This window comes from Psittacula echo, assembly GCF_963264785.1.
Source record: "Psittacula echo genome assembly, chromosome: 5".
NCBI lineage: Eukaryota > Metazoa > Chordata > Aves > Psittaciformes > Psittacidae > Psittacula > Psittacula echo.
In genome coordinates, this window is record NC_137739.1 from 81,971,744 (window position 1) to 81,985,254 (window position 13,511).

Below are 13,511 nucleotides of genomic sequence, written 5' to 3' on the forward strand. Positions count from 1 at the left end.
ATACTCTGTAGCTGTGATTTAAGTTAGTTGAAATTCTGTGGTGTGGTGGAAGAAAATTAATTGTAGCCGTGAATAACAGCTCTCCTCCTCATGAGTAGAACTGTCAGGAATTTCTTCTACCTGTGAACAGTTTCAGCAGATAAAACAAATGCTTCATGTTCTTTAATTACTTTTTTCTTGAATGGGCAAACTTTCAGACTGATTTTTGGTGAGAAACAGTTTTAAGATATTTTCACTCTATGCAAAAGTACTTGTTCTGCCAAAAGTTCTTGTCTCTTATCAAAAATGCTCAGGGCGACACATTTTATTCCAAAAAGAATTTCTTTTTCAGTGTGTAGTTTGGGGAGATATAGATTAGTTCAAGCACAAAGTCTTTGCAGATTGACTCCAGATTGGAGCAAATCTTGACGAATTATGACTTCTCAGATTATCAATATAGCCTGATTTAGGAATGACTAAGAATGTCATACCAATAATTTCCTTGTGGTATTTCAATGCTTTTCTAAGTTTAGAATATATCAGAAATCTGTGATTAAACTAAGAAAAGCAATTATAAAAGAGTAAATCGAATCTTTATAAAATCAGATTGTGACTCATGATACGGTTTGGATTAATTTTTTACTTTAAGCAGCAATTTAAAGACCACTTCTTTTTCTCCAAGCCTTTGCATTCTATCAGTTGAAAGCAGAGGATCCATAAAAACAATGTCTAAATTTAAAGAAGTTAATGACAGTTGATGTGCTAGTCAAAATTCCTCTCCATGATGACACTAATTAAATAACAATATTGCTTTGACCTGTTTTGTGATCATGGCCTGTGCTCTTGCACTAGTGGCAAGAGTTGTGTGTGTTCATTTAGCTTCTGTAAAGCTGAAAGCCCTGCAAATCTCCCAGTCTTTGGTCCAAATCAGTGATTTCTCTCCCTTCCTTTGCAGGCAAAAGAGCATTTCAAAGCAATGGCAGGATCTTCTGGATCAATTGCAGAGACGACAGCACTCCCTGGGTACAATGCAAGAAATTTTGGGCCTCCTGAGGGACATTGATGCCATTACAGAGGAGCTGAAAGAGCTGCAGGTACTGAGCCCTCCCAGCTGGCACACAGCTTGCACTGCTACCAGTGTGTGTTCCTAAAAAAGCCCCCATGTTCCAGGGACTGCCTGGTGCCAACAGAAGATAAGTTTATCAGCTTTATATACACCATTTTTACATAGATACCTAACTGTGCATTTCAGTTTATCATTGCAGGTATATGAGAAAAAAACAGGCTTTGGTACAGGGACTCTCCCTAATCAGAAAGCCAGATATAGTATTACAGGGGGTGCACTACATGTTCAAGTTATGTAATAAACTGAAGATGAGAAATAATCTCAGCTAAATTTAGAAGTGTAAAAGCAGAACTAGAATAAAACAGCCTCCTGTTCCCATTCCCTGTAATTCTTCTGGATTACCTTCTGGAAGTACCTCCAGTGATTATACAAGTGGGGACTATCTCAGCATGCATCTGGCTTCCAGGTATCTAGGCTGGAGAGAGGGAAAAGTTCCACTGTAAATGCACAGTGATTGCTTTTAGCAAGAATTTCCAAGTGTTAGCAGGGTGTCAGAGTGCAAATTCTTCACTTTAGCATAGGAAATAAGTGATTTAACATTGATTTGTAATGGCAGGAAGTATATATACATCCTTTGGTCTTGCCTTGTCTTTTATAAAGACAGAAAAATCCTTACATCAATGGGTTGCCTTGTACCTAGGTTGAAAAAGTCAACATGCTACATGAAGTTGTGAATTTTAAATTCAAGATAAGACCTGTCTTTAAGTTATGAATCTTTCTCTCTTAGTGTTAGTAAGCAAAGAACACATACTGTGAATCATGTTGTTGGAACCATGATAGCTGGAGGATGTGGGAGAAGACTGATGAGGAAAGCTAACATTCTACAAGAATGTTAAATGGAATCAATTATGAATAGGACTGATAATTGTATCCATTGATACAATTAGAAAGAGAACAGACATTTAAGTGCTTCGTACCTTCATCAGCCAGCTATTAAACACTATGAAGTACTTTGTTTTCATTATTTAGATAGCAAAGACAAGTAAATTTCTCAAACAAAAAAACATAGCAATCAAAACAGACCATAAAATGGGATATTGTAGAATTCTTCAAGCACAGACTGTGAATCAACCTGCCTACAGATGGGTGTATAGCAAAGGGCTATTCCTTGTGCCCTTGAATTCTGATACCTTGAGTGCTTAATCAGTACTGAAATTGAAAAATAAAAATATGATTCCTCTAATTAGGCATCTTTTCGGCTTTACCTAGCTAACATCATTCTTTTGTATTTAGAAGCTATGAGTCAACAGGAACCTTTCCACTGATTTTTTTGTAGTGAGCCCTTGAATGCACTCTCTGCCAATGCCTTTTGTTTCTCACTTTGCTTGCAGGTGCTGGTGACTTCCCAGGACTGTGGGAAGCAGCTTCTGGAAGTAGTAGATTTGCTGCAGAATCACAACTTAGTTGACTCGCAGATCTCTTCTTATGATGATAGATTGACAAACATCACCAAAAGGACAGCAGAAATCAGCAAGGACAGCACAGTTAAACCAGAAGTGCTTTATGCGAAAGTTCAGATGCTTCGTCAGCTGTATCAGAACCTTACAGCTCTGAGCAAGTCAAGGTAGGGTTGTGCTTACGGCTTTGCTGTTCCTGATTAGGATGGCCAACCACTCCCTTATGATTAAGCATTTGAAATTTTTCCTTTCTCTACTCATAAAGACATAACACAAGCAACTTGAGTCTTGATTGCAGATCACTGAAAGAGACCACTCTGTTTCATAGATGAAGAATAGCTTCATTCTCAGCATTTATTTTGACCTGCTTTATGTGAAATCTGAATAGCATGTGTTTATCTCCCCATATCCCAGAGGAAGAGGGAACTGTAATTTTCTTTCCTTTGACTTGCTCCAGAAAAAATTAACCTATGTCAAAAAGGCATTAAAGGCATTCAAAATTTTGGATTTTCTAAAGTCGTCTTTGATTATGCTACCATTTTCTCCATGGGATCCTAATTCTGACTGTTTGTTTCTTGGTTTCAGAAAATCTCAGCTAGAAGAGGCTTTGAAGCTTTTTGAATTCTTCCGTGACTGCAAAGAAGAAGAATCTTGGATCTCTGAGAAGTGGAAGCTAGCAAGAACAGCAACATTAGGGAAAGATGTCAGCCAGATTACAGCCTCTATTCAGAAGCACAAGGTACCTTAATTTACTGATGATGCCTTTGTGTTATAGCAAGATTTTAGAATATCTGTGTCCTTCAGCAGTCAGTGCAGCACTTATAAGAAAGCTGTGAAACCACTCATTATCTCAAGTGTCATGACCAGTGTTCGAAATTTTTTAAACATATATAAGGTTTTTCTCCAAGAGGAGAAGGAAAGGGTAGAGAAAGAATATGCTTCATGGATTAGAAGTGCAGCTTCTAGTGAAAATACTGGGCTCTGTATTAGCTCACTTTGGATGGGAGGGAAAAAATAAAAGGTTGGTAGTTTTTGTTGTTTTCTTACTCATGTTTCCTGGCTAAGAGAGATGTGGGTAAAGGAGATGGTGAAAAGAGAGATGTCAGACAGGGTGGATAATGTTTTGTGAGTTTACAAATCTATTACCACTTTCCCTAAGAGATTGCCGTGGGTTAATATTGAAAGATTAGCTATGTGAGCTGCTGCCTTACAGCAAAGAATCACCATGGCCAAGTGAAGAGACCTGAGAACTTGCATAGAAAACTGAAACAGGAGCCTTTTCTGTAATTTTAATATACATTTGTATGCATCCGTGTATTTGTTTCTTCTGGAAGACAGCTGAATTGGTCAACAAACAAGTATCTCCTTCAGAGAAGACTATTACAAGCTTCACATCGAAGGATAGTAACTTCTGTGTGGGGAGCCAAAGGGCAATCATCTCAGGGCTCAGGGAAAAGTCATAGGCGTGGATAAGACACAGGGCTCTTAGAAATGTATGTGTTATAGTGCTGAAGAATAGATCTTTGCTCTCAGCTCACGGGACAGAGCTGTGCTGACATCTCCCATCCTTCTGCTAGGCACTCGAAGCAGAGTGCAATTCACACAGGGCTGTATGTACAGATGTGGTGAGGAGGGGCTTGGAGCTGAGCCAGAAGAACCCCACACACCAGAAGGACATTCTGAGGCAGACAGACAACCTCCAGAAGTTGTGGCAGCAGCTCCAAGATGAGGTGGCTGATCGCAAAAGCCGCCTGCAGGCAGCAGCTCTCATCAAGCAGGTAAGCAGGGCTCTGCTGTTGTGTGTGGTGTGGGAGACACGATGTGGCTCAGTTCTGCCCCATGCCCCCTTATGGAGGGCAAGAGTGGCAGGAAGCCTTCAGGTGTTGGTCTTCAAGAAGATCTTCGGCAGCAGTCTCAATTGTCCTGCAAGCCAGGCAAGCAGAAGATTTGAGCAGCTGATGTTGCTCTAAGTTAAAAATGCTGATGGAAATAGCCCATGCAATAGTGCTGATGCAGAGTCTTTATTGAGGTGGGATCTGGGTAGCTGTGTGACATCGTTCTAACATGAAAAACAAACAAACAAACCAATCAAAGAGAAAACCCCAACAACAATCAAAGAAACATGCTGTGAGACTTGGATCTGCCATGAAATTCCCAAAGCCTGGGGAAGTTTGACCCTTGCCATTCTGTCCTACACTTTTACACCTACAAGCACTCACAGATCTACAGACAAACAGCTCTTATAAAAGCAGCATTCACAATTCACATAACATTATGCCAGGTATTCTTATTCTCCTTTTCCTAAGTATTTTTGCTGTTGCTCCCATGAGATGCTTGAACAAAACTTAATAGCTTTGTTCCTGACAAAGTCTAAATTCCCTCTTCTTTCTAGTAAATTTAACATTGTTACAGTGCTTCAGCTATAACCCTTTGCTACTATGGGTTTTCTTTTTTTCTGTTATACCTTTATTTTATATCTTAAAATCATGTTTTGCTTTTCTCAATCATAGTCAGGCAGACTGTAAATTATGGAAAAAAGAAGAAAACTTTAGTTGTAAACTGAGTTCATTGTTGGACTATTGCTTGGAACCTTTAGAAAACATCTGTTGAAATCACATTCTTACCAACATCAAACATTGTGGGTTCCTTTTGCCACTTCTATTAAACGCCATAAAGTTTTAGTTAAGTAGGAGTTTTTAAGGAGTTATATAGGCAATCCTTGAATCTATTTACTCACTTTGATTCTGTGAATTATCTGTGCTTGATGTGATTATGAAATGCATCATGGATTTCGAGTTACCATTCAGTTTCACAACACCTTAAAGTAACCTTGTAGCTACACACCAAACGGCATGTCTCCTTACTCGTAATTTTCAAAAGAGGAAAGAGCTGGATATGATACTTTCATATCATATCCAGTATCAAGTGTTTTCTTCCCTGTGTTCCTTCAGTACTTTGCTGATGTTGATGAAGCAAATTCATGGTTGCGAGAAAGGCAGCCCCTTCTGGCCAGCAAGGACTACGGAAAAGACGAGTCAAGCGCCGAAGCACTGTTGCACCGTCACTTGCGCCTGGAGAAGGAGATTGCAGCCTACTCGTCTGAGATGAGACGCCTCAAAGAGCTAGCTGACATTGCAGCAGAGCAAGCTCCAGCAGCAGTAAGTAGATGAGGGGTTGTGTCCCGTTTTGTTGAAGAGTGTAAAAGAAATGTGTTTTAATTATGTAGAATATTTTCAATTTGCCAGAATAGAATATTCCAAATGACCTAAACAAGAAGATTTTTTAATTCAGACAACAGTTTTAATTACAATTGAGGCAAATTTTTAGGTGACAAAGAACTTCATTGGCCACTCATAGCCCACCTAGATAGTGTTCTGTAAAACACTAGAAATATGCCTTCCCTATACCAGTCCTCACAAACACCTGCTCACTCTTTATTCTCATAACATTACTAAATTCAATTAGTTTTAAAAAGTAAACATTTAATCTAAACATCTTTACAAATTCTTTTGGCAATCTAAGGTAGCAGTGAACCAACCCACAGCTCCAGGAGCAATTGGTACCATCCCACGATGGATGTTTAAGGCACATGAGATGAAGTCAACAATTGCAGATGCCCCTCTTTTTCACTGACTAAAAGGGAACATTTGACTTGAGATCAGCTCGTCTGACAACACAATTCAAGAGAGACGAATGACACATTCCGTAGCCTGCTTCTTTCATACTTCCACTATCCCTCAATGTTTAGCCAAACCAGTCTGAGAGCTATGAGTACCACTTTGTCTCTTTCATTTACCTCATCATTATGACATTAATTTTTATTAGAACAAAAACTTCATTGCTTGTTATTAAACATCAAAAAGCATGTGACAAGATGATATCAATGTACAAAGAAACATTTATTCACTAGGGCATTCAGAGGCTTTGAAACTGGAAATGTTTGGGTACTAAAACATCACCCCAAATAGAACCATGAGCATAGTAAAATCTTTGGTTTGTTGGCAACTTTAAAAAACAAAAACCCCAACAAAACAACCTTGATGTGGGCACAAAATTAGAATTTTTCCTGAATCAATAGATTTTGAAATTAGCTAAAATAAACTTCTGTAGACAAATCTAAAACAAATTTCAGATTCAAGCAAATACTGGAAATGGGTCAGAATGCTGTGATTTGAACCAGCAAGTTCAAATTTTGCTTCTATGTGAAACTTTTATTGAAATCAGAGATATTCATCCATTGATGCTGTTAAATTTTGCTTAACAGATGGTGAAGACAGAAGCCCCAGGGGACATAAGTCAAAAGACAACTAAGCTACCATTCAGTCGAACCTGGGCAACATCTGAAACTGCATTCCCTGGAACCTCCAGTCCAGATGTTCATTTTCTTTCAGAGAACATCTGGAAGACCCAAAGTGAAATAGATTCACTTTACGAGAATCTACAGAGCATGGCTGAGGTATAGTATCCCCTCCAGTGCTTTGCAGTTCACAAAAACAGTCAAGTCCAAAGCAATGCAAAGTGAGGTTAAGTGAAGTGCTGTGCTGGCTTCTGCCTTTCAGTTTAATAATGTGCCTCAATTCTGTGAAGTCCCATGGGACCTAAAGACTTGAGATTATCACCACAGTTTGGTATCAAAATGTATTTCATATTAGCAAACATCCCATTTACTTTATGGGGAGTCTTTTTACTTTATGAAGAGTGGGGTTTTGTGTGGTTTTCTCCTCCATAACGTTTGCTTGCTGCAGCTCCTGAATCTTCAATCTGTTTTGCTTGATACCAGCAAGAATACACAACCACAATCTGCACTTTCCATTTATTGCTTTTCACTCCTGGCTGCCACAGTTCTGCCCTAAAGACCAACAAAATCGTGTTTTATGGAACTTTTACATATTCCATAGATTACTGAGATGAATCTTCAGACAGTACCAGCAAGCAGCACAGCAGCCTTGCTGCCTGTCAGAAGTTGAGCACTCTCCAAACTGCTTCTCTTATGCTTTTGCTCTGGGAAGAAGGATTGTGATCTTAAGGAAACAGGGTCTGTTCTCTTTCAGCAGTGTCTGGCAAAACTACAAAGCTACCACTTGTACTTTAAATGCAATGATTTTTTTTTTCCTGCAAATGGCAAGGAGTTATTGCCACAATACTTCAGTCTTCATCTGTTTTACAGGACAGAAAAAAGGCTCTGGAGGAGATGATTGGATATTACCGCTTCTGCAGCTCCTGTGAAGAATTTCAGTCGTGGATGAAAGATAAAGAGAACATTTTCCGGACTCTTCAGCCTCAATCAGACAATGTGGAGGTCATGCAGCAGAAATATCAGGTACCCTTTTCCCTGCTCACAGATGACACCTTTTAAATCAGACTGAACTTGGGAGAATAGATGAAATTGCAGAATGAATTTTTTGGAGTCTTTTCATGAATTTCAACTCATGGAGTCATGCATAGATGTTTCAGATATTTCTTTTGTACAAACTAAGCTGAGCTTATTATGATGAGCCTTTAACTTCTGTGGATGTGGTATCCTGTACAAATATCATGGCATAAAAGGACTTTTTGTGATTTATCTTATACCACTTGAAAAAAAAATGCGTGATGAAAAAATCCTGCAGTGCACTTGCATTCCAGTGGAGGGGGACATATGTGCATAGGTGTGTAGCATGCACAACAGGGGAGGTCAAGATGGCTATAGGTGAACGATATACCCTAGGTGTGTATGGTGTCAAGTAAATGAAGAAGCCAAGTGTGAAAGTGGGAGATAAGTAGATATGACAGATTATTAAGAATCATGTCCATAGATATGGAAAAACTTCAGGTTCTGCATTCTTATGTCTTTTCTATTTCAGGGCTTTTTAACGGAACTAGCTGCAGGGAAAGGCCAGCTGGGAGATATTGAAAACTTAGCTGCTAAATATAGGAAGATCAGTCCCAGCAAATATTATGAGATCCAGAGATGGCTGGAAGAGATCAACATCAGGTAAAGGTGCTATTGCCTCATGGGGACAATTGGAGAGCTGAGCTTTCGTGCCCAATCTAGACTGCATAGAGAGAATACCTGCCTGTTAGGTTTATATGTCCCAGTACTGGACATATGCCTGAGGAGAAGTTTTCATGTGTAGCTGTTTGCTGTGTTCAGGTATGGCTGTGGTTACTTAAACATCAGGGGCAGGGTGCCCTTCACAAATATCGAAAGGAGCATCAAACCCTGTTTGACTTCATTAACTATATTTAGTACATGTTCTGTACATACTCCTGGCTCCATGCCACCCATCTAGAACTGAGACCACAACCACGTCCTGATTTTGACCAGTTGTTTATTCGCATCATGTCCAGTGTGTTCTGGGCATCTGAGCAGGGTCCTCTTGCTTGAGAGGGTACTGAGATTAACTTTGATGTTATGGGGGAATTCTAGTGTTCAGCCCTTCAACCCATGTATGTCTTGATGAAATCTTTATACAAGACTTTCTGACTAGAAAAGGGAAATAGCTCATGTATAACGAAGGCTATAACTTGAGTCTGCTCTCTAGGTAAAGGCAAGCTTTGGGGTAGCAGCTGATACATATAGATGCGAATAATTGGGTTCTCTCTCTCCAAGGTGGGAAAGCATGGAAACTCTGAAGGAAGAGAAAGGCTCCAAGCTGATTGGAGTGGCTGATGTGAGGACATTTCTTCAGGACTGTCAGAGCATAGGAGTACTCCTGCAAGACAAGATGGTCCAACTCAGAGATCTGGAACCAGGGAACTCACCTGCTGGACTCGAGTCAGACAAGCGCAAACTGTGTACAATTGAGAGAGAAGTTCTGGTGATAGAGAGGAAAATCGAATACTTGAGGAGTGTTGCAAAATCGTAAGAAACCTACTCTTTGTTTCCGTATTCTTCACTAGTTTTCTAAGAACATGTTGTAAATTATGGTTATAAAGAGAATGAGCAGCTTATGGAGTTTTTTTGGAGTTTCTGTTTCTAGCAACCTGAAGAACTGGTTTACCCGCTGGATTGAGATCATCTCTCTTGAATATGGCTGGGTGATTGGAGAAGTGATTGCTTCCAGATTTCACTGTTATAGGAGAATAAATACCACAGGGTTGTTTGTGGCTCTAACAAATTATCTCCACTAATGGGAGCTGCCTAGTTCAAAATGTGGAAGTACCATTTAGGTCCTGAAAGAGGGTAACTGGAGGAAACAAGGATGAAGAAAGATAGCAAAGCATTGTGCACAGGAGTTAGAATTTGAAATATGAGTTTTAAGTTTTTTACTACTTTATGTTTTCTGTACATTTACAATGGGAATGAATGACTGGACCACAACAGTGTTAAAGACTTTCACAAGAGATGCGCTGTCTGCAGTACACGATATTCATATCAATATTTCTTGCTAGTGTGGAGCATTTGTTGCCTTGGTTGACTTTCCTTTTAATGGAAGTATAAATACAAAAATTCATTGCTTTTAAATAATATTGGTTCAAGCTCTAAATGCCTGAAGTGTTCATTCATTTGAACACATTTCCTGTTGCAGGATTAAGGACACCAACCCCACAGAGAGCAGAGCCATCACTGAGCAGGTGGAGAACATGGAAAGGCTTCTGGCAAAGCTCAAGCTGGAGACACAGAAGAAGCGGGACATTCTTCAGCAGGCCCAAAATCAACAGTCCTTCCTGCAAGATAGTCGCCGGCTCCTGCTGTGGGCAGAAGGCATTCGGGAGAAACTGAGCAGTGAAGAAATGGGCGTTGATGTGGCTTCTGCAGAGCAATTGCTGAAGGAACATCAAGACCTGCTGAAAGAAATTAGGTCTCAGAAAGAAAGGTAGAGAGATTCTGTCAAAGTGGGCAGAGTGGGGTTATATGACAACAGTACTTGAAGATGAAACTTGTCTATTGTGTATATAAATTGTGTATGAAAGTGACACCCAAAATTTATTTAAATGCTCTTGAAACTTATTGTCAAAAGGAAACTGCAGAACATGAAATCTATTTAGTTCTTACATAAACATCCTGATGGCTGATGGGGGGCTGAAGGAGGAGCTGTTGTGTTTGGAGTAGTATTCCACAAGCTTTCCTGACGCACTCACACTCTCAGATAGCTCCATTTGCACTTTATTTCAGTTTCCTCAGTCTTTCTTTTCTCAGGTCTTATGCTCCCAGTTGTCATCATCTTCAGTGCTCCTTCTGCACTTTTATGAAGTGCCAGATATGATGAAACTGCTCTCCCTTTTAATTGGAAACCTTGCTTAAATGAGGCAATCTCACCTACCGCCTCCAGCATGTATCCCTGAGGAAACAACCAGCTGCATTTTGTGGTGCACAACCATGGCTAGCAGGCAAAGAGTGAAAGGGAGGGAGGAAAACTTAATGTCTAGGCACTGCTAAGAGCACAAAGAGCTGTGGCGAAAGAGAATTCATATGCCCTTAAGGTCTCACTTTTCCTTTTGACTCGGGGTAGATTTGTACAGCTGGAAGAACTAGGGTGCAAAGTAATCCACGAACAACCCAGTAACAGCAGGACTACAGATGTCCGCCAGTCCATGGAGAGGCTTGCTGAGGAGGGCAAAGAGCTGGAGAAAATGTGGGAACAGAGACAGAAAAAGCTGCAGGATGGCCTGGAATTGCAGAAGTTCAACAGGGAGGGGGACCGCATCAATGCAGCCCTCTCTGGCCATGAGGCCTTCCTCCGAGGAGATGACCTTGGGGTATGTACTTCAGTTGATTCTGTTTTCTCCTACTTCACCTCCCCATCCAAGGAATACGAACAATATTATTAATTAGATCAGTTTCCTCATTTTTGTGGTCATGGCATTGGAAACCAGACTTTCACATTCTTATTAATGTTGTTATGGTCTTTTTGAGAACAAGCATTTTTAAAACAGCTAGATTTGATTTTTTGTGATTTGTTGTTGTATCTGCCCATGTCAGACGATTTATATGCAATGATTCATCCATTTGGAGGCTAACCATTAAAAAAGATTCTGGCTTGAACGTATTTTTTTGTCAGTGAAGTAAAAACCTGGCTTTTTAATAAATAAAGCTTTTTCTTTTCATTGAGTATTTTAAGAACATTAACGCAAATGGATGGAAAAAACAATCCAGGCAATAGTCACAAGATGAGTGAAGGAGGAGGCTGTGATATCTCACTGTCTTTTATGTTTTAAGCTGAAACCGAAACTTTGATACTTTTGGGTCAACTTAGTGGAATAGTTTTACTTTAGTTATGGCCTTTTGTATTGCTGGTCCCTAAATATGCTGGAGTGCTGGCATAAATTTAGAATGCAGATTTTCCTAAAGGGTAAAAATGGAACCATAATAGAAACATAAACCAGGCATATCAGGTATGATAGAAACCTAAGCACTTGCTGCTTGTTTGTAGCCCTAAGCATCCTTAAGCACATACAAATTGTACACTGTATCTCTTGCCTGAAAGAGGAAGAGAAAAAAAAGGTTTGCTTTTTTTTTTTCATTGCTACAGAAGGAACATATGACCAAGAAAAGACTTGATCAAATTTTCTTTCTTAAATGCAGGACCATGTAGATGCTGTTCGAAGCCTGCTGAAGCAGCATCAGGAATTTGAACAACTGCTGATGGCACTGAAGAGACGGGTTGAAGCACTGAATGAAAATGGGGTGAATCTAATAGAGAACAGGCACTTTGCATCTCGTGTGTGAGTTCAAAACTCTTTCCTTTTTTATTTGGCTTTAATAAATGATCCAGTGTGATTAGCACTGGATTACAAACTAAATCCTGAGCCAGCATTTAGTTGACTGACGTGACCTGCTGAATGAGGGAGGAAAAAGACTTTTTATGCTCTCAGGACAAATAAGTGAAATGCGATAAATTAAAAGCAGTATTTGACAGAAAGCTAGAATAATTCACCTTGTATCATAAATTATATATAGTGTTAGAACTTCTTTAACATAAACTCATTAAATGCTCACATGAAACAAGTTTTCTTTCATTTATTGGTATCACATATTAGAATTAATGTTTGCTGTTAAAAAGTTACAGAAGACTTCACAAGGAAATAACTCATCAGTAGGAGCTTCATGTTTTTGTTCAAGCTGAAATGTCATCTGTGATTTTTTTACTGTGCCAGAGCCAGTAGGATCTAGTAAGGGGACCTCTGCTTAAATAAGAATCAGAAATGCAGGATCAAAATGGACCTCTTGGGTCAAAAAAGACCATGTTGTGATCACAAGTGATAATGTCTTGAAAATTCCCTGCACAAATTTATAAAACTGCTCTTAAAATCTGATTTCTTGCCAGCACCATTATCATGATAAGGCCATTCCAGAGCCTCATTGCATTTACTCACAGAGAAGATTATTAGTTAAGGTGGAATATTTGGGAAAGAGAAAGGTCTGAGTGTTTTACATGACTGCAATTCACTGATGTAACACAGCCATACAAAAGGAAAGTCCAGAGCAGCTGGCGAGCAGTAGCTGCTTTCCAGATGAACCCAGCATGGTCATGGAACAGGGATGTACATCCCTTCCTCCTGCTAAAAGAAGCATTGAACTAGATTCTATTTATATCATAGTCATGACTACAGTTAAGCCAAGGGGGACCAATATGACTAGTACTGCATCGGGCTTCCTGTTTTTCTTGGTAGTATTGAGGAGAGAATGGTCACTCTTCGGCAAAGGTGGGAGCGGCTGATACAAAGCAATGCCAAGAGAAAACAGAGGTTGATGGATTCTCTACTGCTGCAGGTAAAAGGACTGATGCTGCAGATCTGGTCAGGCATGTGTGAAGTATTTTTACCCTTTGTCTTAATATGGCACAAATCTGAAACTGCTGATTATTCCTACTGCAGTCATTTTCTCTTTGGCTATGAGACAGAGAATTTCATTCTCCAGGGAGCAGGTGATGCACTGGTGATAAATCTTACAAAGCCACAACCATAGCAAAATACCAAAACCAAAATGGAAATATTGAATTAAAAATATCAACAAAATGTTTTGTCTACTGGATGAGTTTATTCTGTTCATTACTTATTATTGTTCTGTCCCTTAATAATTGGGT

General features: G+C 39.6%; 1 protein-coding gene across 1 annotated transcript in view; it reads left to right on the top strand.

The window, feature by feature from the left end:
• Nucleotides 1–13,511, top strand: part of SPTBN5 (spectrin beta, non-erythrocytic 5) — a gene marked incomplete at both ends in the record, with an annotated part of 91,492 nt that overhangs the window by 9,998 nt on the left and 67,983 nt on the right. The window contains 13 exons of the mRNA XM_080618721.1: nt 935–1,073; nt 2,437–2,669; nt 3,088–3,241; nt 4,080–4,280; nt 5,454–5,660; nt 6,767–6,958; nt 7,670–7,822; nt 8,346–8,476; nt 9,095–9,346; nt 10,014–10,301; nt 10,938–11,184; nt 12,011–12,150; nt 13,099–13,198. Coding sequence (XP_080474847.1) covers nt 935–1,073; nt 2,437–2,669; nt 3,088–3,241; nt 4,080–4,280; nt 5,454–5,660; nt 6,767–6,958; nt 7,670–7,822; nt 8,346–8,476; nt 9,095–9,346; nt 10,014–10,301; nt 10,938–11,184; nt 12,011–12,150; nt 13,099–13,198 — 2,437 coding nt within the window. The remainder of the gene's footprint in view (nt 1–934; nt 1,074–2,436; nt 2,670–3,087; nt 3,242–4,079; nt 4,281–5,453; nt 5,661–6,766; nt 6,959–7,669; nt 7,823–8,345; nt 8,477–9,094; nt 9,347–10,013; nt 10,302–10,937; nt 11,185–12,010; nt 12,151–13,098; nt 13,199–13,511) is intronic.